The sequence below is a fragment of the Dipodomys ordii genome, unplaced genomic scaffold (genome assembly GCF_000151885.1).
Source record: "Dipodomys ordii isolate 6190 unplaced genomic scaffold, Dord_2.0 Scaffold13, whole genome shotgun sequence".
Classification (NCBI taxonomy): Eukaryota; Metazoa; Chordata; class Mammalia; order Rodentia; family Heteromyidae; genus Dipodomys; species Dipodomys ordii.
This window is the reverse complement of record NW_012267229.1, coordinates 3,108,307-3,116,584: the sequence shown is the minus strand read 5'-3', so window position 1 is coordinate 3,116,584 and position 8,278 is coordinate 3,108,307. Positions and strand designations below refer to the sequence as shown.

The 8,278-nt window shown below is 38.9% G+C and overlaps 1 protein-coding gene across 2 annotated transcripts in view; it reads right to left on the bottom strand.

Annotated features, from left to right (window-relative positions):
- The window catches only part of Tasp1 (taspase, threonine aspartase, 1), a 227,822-nt gene that overhangs the window by 68,696 nt on the left and 150,848 nt on the right, over window positions 1–8,278 (bottom strand). For both annotated transcript variants that reach the window (XM_013010937.1, XM_013010938.1), the window contains one exon: window positions 137–247. In XM_013010937.1, the coding sequence (XP_012866391.1) occupies window positions 137–247 (111 nt within the window). The remainder of the gene's footprint in view (window positions 1–136; window positions 248–8,278) is intronic.

Here is an 8,278-nt window from a genome sequence, read left to right as displayed (position 1 = left end):
AAGTGGTAGAGCGCTAGTCTTGAGCTGAAGAGCTGAGGGACAGCGCCCAGGCCCAGAGTTCAGGCCCCACGACCGGACCCAAAAAAAAAAAAAAAAGAAAGAAAAGAAAAATACATTATGTCTGTGTCCAACTTACCTAGAAGCGTCTGCTTATTCTGAGGGGAGTCGGGCTCTGTAGAACATCTGCATGACCGGAGGACAATTACTCCGCCAAGCACGCCATCTTCACTGGCAAGGAAAGGTGAACCTGCACACAAGGGACTCACAGTTATTTTTTTAGTGAATTTTACTTTTTTAATTTTAAATTTTCATTTGATCACTAGAACAAATATATTTATACACATATACATATACATATATCATGAAAAAGATCTTAAAAGATGCACATATTATGGCATGCTCGTATTTCATATAAACTTGAGGGCAAAGGCAGGCTTATGCCTGAACAGAGGCCATTTGGCAAAGATAGTGCCAGATGCTGCCAAGATGCCATGAGTAGGGGATGTAGTATATAGTACTGTATTCTGAATGGAACTGGAAACACTACTAGATTAAAGGACCAAATGCAACTCCACAAAAATAAATGCTCAACAACTCTCTTTGATCAGCTCTTAGGGACCTCTCCCCAGGCTCTACTTGTTGTCAGGGACACACAACCAAAAAAGCTTTGATTTACTACCTTAAAATCAATTTTAAACAATAAGCCACAAACTTTATTACAAACATTTAAAAATGCTCCTGATGGCTTACACAAATAAGGGTGAAACTGTATTTCTATTCTGAGTCTGGTGGTTAGAAGCAGCCTGCCTCCTTGAGATCTCACACTAACTGAACCACTGTGAGCATTTCAAGAACATTACACTTTGAAATCCCTCATTTTTCTTCCCCAAGGACATCTTCTTCGAACATCTGGCCTCGCAAGTGAGCACGTGGAGAACAAATGCAAAGTTAACCCAAGAACTATCAAAGAAAGTAGTAAAAATAAAAACTGGATTGGGGGGAGAGCTTCTGGTTAAACTTAGTAGATTAAATATGTGCATTTATCGCCACTCGCTCCACAAATTCCAGCAAATTGATAAGAAAGGAAGCATGACACCAAACTGTAAAAGAAAAGGCAGGCAAGAAAATAACTGACTTTTTGGAAGATGGGAAAATGAACCTAGCAACTGTTCATGTAGCAGTCCTTTGAAAGCTGAAACCTACTTGTCCATGGGGTGAGGGACCCTGGAGTGGGCAACTACAGGAGCCGCCTCCATCTAGTTTTTCCATAACACTGAAAAGGATTGGACGTTAGAGGATTCAATTTCCTCTGCAGGCAGGAGTATAGGATAGGGATGAATGAAGACAGCTGCTTGAAAGCATCCAAAAGAATCTTCTAGACCATATCTCAGCAAACTAGGGCCTGCTAAGAATTCTTTTAAGCATTTTAAATTGTGGGTTTTTTTTTTTAAGGAAGAACAGGAAAGAGCAGGAGGAGGAGGGTAATATTGGGACAGAAGGAAGCATACTAATCTTTATTCTTTGACCCTACTTTGTTGACCTCCCAAACTAGAGCCCAGGATTCTTGCTAGAATGAAATTACTCCTTCCTAAGATTGGAGGATCCAAGACAGTTATTCTTTAAAAAAAAAAAAAAGCTTAACAAGAGAGACTTGAGACTTAGGGGCATTAGGCTCAACTCAGAACAAACGAACAATAAAAAGGGGTAGACTTTGAAAACAAGGACTAAAATATTTAAATAATGAGATACTCAGCTTCCAGGACATGAGATACCGGGATGAGATATTCTGAATAGAAGACTGGATGGTTCCTTTGCTGCAACCCAACAAACACAGGAATGACTTACGTAAGAAACACTGAAAAAGTAACTTACCCATACCCTATGGTAAGGGCTTTCAGATGAAAATAAGAGGTATTTAAGTCTTTAGCCCACTTATCAATTGGGCAGTTGTTTCTTTAAGGATTTGTTATTGGGGGATTTAATTTTTTGAGCTCTAAGTATATTTTAGATATGAGACCCTTGTCTATTTTATGGCTAGCGAAGATCTTCTCCCAGTCCGTGGGCTTTCTATTGATCTTGCTAGCTATGTCCTTTGCCATGTAGAAGCTCTGCAGTTTCATGCAATCCCATTTGTCCAACCTTTCTTTGATTTGTTGTATTTCTGGGTCTCTATTCAGAAAATTTTGCCCTGTGCTAAAGAGCCCTAGAGTTTCTTCCTGTAATATTTTCAGGGTGTCTGCTTTTATTTTGAGGTCTTTGATCCATTTGGAGTTGATTCTGGTGCAGGGTGATAAATACAGATCTAGCTTTAGTTTTCTACAGGTGCAAAGTGGTTTTTTCTTTCTTGCTATTGTTTTTAATGAACTTACAATGCACTATGTGATTCTTTTGTTTCTTTTATACATTCTTCCCCCAGGGTATAACCTCTGTTTTCACTGTATCTGATTCCAGTGTTGTGCATCTTGTATATACATTTTTATGATTTGGAGAGGGGAAAAGATATAATAAAGTGCTTAAATAAGGATACAGGTTGACCCATTGTAACAATGAGATGTACAAGACATTATGTTGAAAATGAGCTTTACAATTCTGGGGGTATGGGGGGGCGTGGAGGAGGAGTTGGGAAGGCGGTAAGGGAAGGGATGGTAGGGTAAAAACAAAGGAAGTAACAATGCTGGATAGAAGATGTACTCATTACCCCACTCATGAATCTGTAATCCCTCTATACAGTATTTTTACAATAAAAAATATATGGAAAAATATTATAAAAAAGTAATAGGTGTAATCATGAAAATGAGGTGAACAGAAAGAAGAAAAGCAAAAGGAGGAGGAGAATAGAGGAAAAGGAGGAGGAAGAGGAGGAGGAGGAGAAGAAGAAGAAGAGGAGGAGGAGGAGGAGGAAAAGGAGGAGGAGCAGGAACAGGAGGAGGAGGAGCAGGAGGAGGAGCAGGAGGAGCAGGAGCAGGAGCAGGAGGAGGAGCAGGAGGAGGAGGCGGAGCAGGAGCAGGAGGCGGAGCAGGAGCAGGAGGAGGAGCAGGAGGAGCAGAAGGAGGAGGAGGAGCAGGAGGAGCAGAAGGAGGAGGAGGAGCAGGAGCAGGAGGAGGAGGAGGTGGGAGAGGAGGGAGGAGGGAAGAAGAGGAGCAGGAGGAAGAGGAGGAGGAGCAGGAGGAGGAGGAGGAGGGGGAGGAGGAGGAGGAGCAGGAGCAGGAGAGCAGGAGCAGGAGGAGGAGGAGGAGGAGCAAGAGCAGGAGGAGGAGGAGGAGGAGGAGCAGGAGGAGCAGGAGCAGGAGGAGGAGCAGGAGGAGCAGGAGGAGGAGGAAGAGGAGGAGGAGGAGGAGCAGGAGCAGCAGCAGGAGGAGGAGGAGCAGGAGGAGGAGGACGACAAGGACAGTGAGAGATCTAGGAATGTTGCTTAGAAGTGTTTACTTAGCCCTGAGACCAGTCCTCTTCTCTTAGTGACAGAGAGATGAGAGATGAAAGAGAGAAAGAGAGAATGAAGGGCTGAATGAGTGAAAATAGAAAATATAAGAAAATTAAAATAGGCTAGATGTTCCAATGAGTTTCAGGAAGAGAAAGTAGAAGTGAAATGTAAATATTTTCAAAGAAATCCTTCAAAAATATTTCCAACAAGTGAAGGATGCACACTTAAAATGAAAGGATCCATCAAACTCCCAGCAAGCTAATGAACAAAGAGACCTATGAAGATTTCATGGTGAACAAGAGGAAAAGAAAAGAAAGAAAGATATCACTGTAAATCTATGCTATTAGAATGTCACTGTAAACTTTAAAATATTGAGAAAAAAAGGTTTAAAAATTTCCAAAAGAGGAAAAAAAAGAGATTACACGGAAAATAAGAGGATCATATTGGATTTCTCAACACAACTATAGGGATACAGGTTGACCTTGCAACAATGAGATGTACAAGATGCTATGTTGAAAAACAAACTTTACAATTTAGGTGGGTGGGGGAGTGTAGTTGAGAAGGTGGGAGGGAAGGGATGGTAGGGGGAAAACAAAGGAGAAGGAAATGCCTGATAAGAAATGTACTCATTACCTTGCTCATGTATCTATCACTCCTCTGTAAAGTATTTTCACAATAAAAAGAAAAAAGAAAGCCAACATGCTCCACTCAATGCATTCATTCCAACTTGTACAGTGAGGAGTACCTGGTTCTAGACACACAAATAAGAGACAACTGGATTTTTTTTTAAAGGATACCTTATAAATCATGCGCTGTCTTCAAAATTTTAGGCAAAAGTATTTCCAACATCGAATTCTATATTCAGCCAAAATGTCAATCAATCATACAGAAGAATAAAGTACAAAATCTTCAGGAGTTTACTTCTCAATCATCCTTTCTCAGAGAGCTAACAGAATAAAAGAAGCTTGACAAAATTAAGTAAATGATGAAGAAAATGATACTGGAAACATGATTCAAAACAAACAAATGAGGGGAAAAAAAACAAATGAGGGGATTCTCAGGTGGTACAGAACTAGAGATCAAAGAGTCCAAATTGGAGCAGAAAGCCAGAGATGGCTAGGAAAGCTGTTTCCAAGGAGAGGAAAAAACAAATAGACAAAATACATGTTGGATTTGAATGAGGAAACATTTCAGATTTCTGAAGGAAGTTTGGAGGATGAAAGAGGGATTAGTATGAACCACAACAGCCAAAACAACAAAATAATGAGAAAGATGTTAACTCAGGGAAAAGAATAAAACTTTTTTGTTTAAAAAGGAAATGGAGGTCTAGGAGTATAGCTTAGTGACAGAGTGTTTGCCTGACTTATGCAATGCCCTCAGTTTAATCCCCAGTATCACAAGAAAATGGAATCAGACCACTACATAGCTCACATGCCAACATCGATAGGAAATGTAAACTCTCAATACTGACAAGCTAAAAAAATGGGAATATAATACACTGAGAGGAAGAAAGATACATATGGGAATGGAAGAGAACTAAATTCTAATTTTTTCTAGTGTGAACATATTTAATATTTAAATAATATCTAAAATTGAAGATAATTAATATAAAAGTAGTATGCTGAATTATGGATGTAACTTCTAGAAGAAACAGCTAAGAATTAAAAGTGGTGAAGTAGTAGCCTCAGGGATAAGGAAATAGAGAGGTTGGTAGATAAATTAGCATTTTTTTTGTTTTGTCTGAGACAAAAATACATTGTTGTTGTTGTTTGTTTTGTTTTGGGGGGCAGATTTTCTCACTGTGTATGCCAAGCTGGCTTTGAACTCATGACCCATCGAGCTTAGCCTCCTAAGTGCTGAGATTAGAGGTGTGAACTACCATGCTCAGCTGAAACTACTTGTTTTTGTAAGCCAGAGTATTGTGTTTAAACCTTTGCTTTGGGAAAAAATGAAATTTAAACTAAAACTGGGGTGAATTTTTAATTGCCTTTCCAAAAATTTTTATTATTAATTAGTTGTACAAAGTGTTACAATTCTATCAGTAATGAGTACAATGCTTCTTAGACAATGCCATCCCTTTCCCACATTTTCTCCCTCCATCTCTGCCCAAAGCTGTACAGTTCATTTATTACATAGTGTATACTGACTACCATGACTGCTTTGGTTTACCCTCCCTCTCTCCATTCCTGTGCTCTCTTTTTGTCCCCTCCTAAAAAGACAACAACAACAACAAAAAGCAATAACACCAACAATAATACCACCATCAATAAAACCCCTTAACCTTCTGAATCTACAGAGAAGGGAGTAAAAGAGACAAGAAGCTCACAGAAAAAAAAAATCCTGCACCAGGCCTTGGCCCCATGCAATTTCCAGAGCCACTCTGACATGTATTTTATTATGATTTCACAGAGAAAGAACCTGAGTTTCATAGAGGTTAAATGACTCTTAAAATCTTCTGCTGCTTCTTTCTCTGTGACTCAGTACTTCAAACCATGTCAAATCCTGTCAGTTCCCCAAGAGTCTGCAGTCGAGCAGCCTTTCCACTTCTTCTCTTTCACTGCCAAGATCCTGAGTGAACTCATTGTTTGCAAACACAGCAGAGGGTTCCCCTCTAGCCTTCCTGATCCAGCCATTCAACTCTCTGTTAATTAATCCAAATAATGGGAACCAAGGATCAGGAATCATCTATCGCTCTTGGGGATACAGCAGTGAACAACATAGATTTCTGCATAAATCTTGTTGGGCAGGTTGGGAGATAAAAAAAATCTAACCAGACAGTAAGAAGTGCTGAGAAGAAAATGAATCTGAATCACGGTACTGGTATACATTTAGTATGTTTCAGATTTTTGTTCCTTTGTGTTTCATTTGGTTTTGTTTTACTATTACAGACAATATTACTATTAACATCTAGATCTATTTATCTTTCATACATCTATTAATATTTCCATAGGATATATTTGAAAAATAGTTAATGAACCAATTGGCATTCAAATTATTTGCTACAGATCTCTAAACTGTCCTCTTAAGTATTTTTACACTTACAAGACACAGTTTGAGAATATGCATTTCCCTATAACTACATCAAGACAGGGTATTTGCAAACCCTTTATTACTAATCTGATTAATAAAATGGTCTCACTGTTATCTCAATTTACATTTATTTAGTTATGAACAAAGTTAAACGTCTACACTGTAGTTTAGATCTTTTTGTCTGTTTTTTTTTTTTGTCTTCTTTTTTTGTCCCAGTATTGAGGCTTAAATTCAGCTCTTTATGCTTGCAACTCAGCTTTTTTGCTCCTGGCTAGTGCTCTACCACTTCAGTCATACCTACAGTTCAGATTTTCTGCTGACTGCGATGGAGCCTCCTGAACTTTTCCACTAAGGTGGCTTGAATTACAGTCCTCAGATACCAGCTTTCTGATCAGCTAGAGTTACAGGTGTGAGCCTCAAGTGTCTAGATGTGGTTTGTATCTTAAATGTACCCCAAATACTCAAATGTTGAAGGCAAGTCCTCTTGCTTGATTTCTGTCATATTAATCAAATACAATCCCAATTAAGATTTTTGGTATCCATTTCTTAAATGGCTTCTTGAGTTTTTATTACGAACACCATATATTCCATCTATTAAGGCAATAAACTGTTGGCCTTCTGTGTCACATCTTAGTTTGTTAACTATCTTGGCTTTATGTATGAATTCTTTTTATTTCATAGTAAGTTAAAAAATTAGTAAAGGAAGTTTTTGTTTTTGTTGTTTTGGGGTTTTTTTGGTGTCCAGTCGTAGGCCTGAACTCTGGGCCAGGGTGCTGTCCCTCAGCTCTTCAGCTCAAGGCTAGCACTCTACCACTTGAGCCACAGTGCCACTTCCAGCTTTTTTTTCCTGCTTATGTGGTGCTGAGGAATCGAACCCAGGGCCTCATACGTGCAAGGCAAGCACTCTACCACTAAGCCACCTTCCCAGTCCCAGTAAAGGAAGTTTTAATGCTTATACATTTGGCTTATCAATACTTTTCCTTTAAGGCTTCTATGAGTTTTATTATGGAAATTATGAATATAATTTGCTCATTTTCTATTACCTGTTTTCTCCCCTAAATTGTCAATCAATTGTATAACATAAATTATGTTAAATTAATCTCCTTACCCACTGCTTTAAAAAAATGGTCCTTTTTAAAATTATTCTTACTTACAGATAAGATACTGAGGCACAAAGAGTATGGATGAGTCACCCAGGGTCACTAAGCTAGGTTTAACTGCCTTAAAATAAATTTTATCACATACTCAACTTTTGTAAGTATTTGAACTGTTCCAATAATAAAACTATTCTCATACAGACACTGAACTAATTCTTACAACTGTACAGTATTCTCTTTGACTGATCTAGTTTCTTCTCATCATTTTTTCATTGTTTGAAGTAGTCTTTGCTATTTTCTTTTTTCCTCCTTCTTCTGGGACTGGGATTCAAATTCACTATTGGATGCTGCACACTCCTTGGCAGGTGCCCTACCACCTCAGCCATGTCTCCAACCACTACTACTCTCATGGGATTTTTCTTTCCTCTTCTTTTTCCAGTGCTGGGGCATGAACTCAGGGCCTGGACACTGTCCCTGAGCTTCTTTTGCTCAAGGCTAGCGCTCTACCACTTGAGCCATAGCACCACTTCTGGCTTTTTCTGTTTATGTGGTACTGAGGAAATGAACCCAGGGCTTCATGCATGTTAGGCAAGCACTCTACCACTGATCCAAATTACCAGAGCTCAAGGAATTTTAAAAATAGGATTCTTTAATATTCTTAACTCCCACCCTCACTGGAATTATTATATGGATAATATTAAATTAATTATGATTTTGCTCGAGTGAGGAT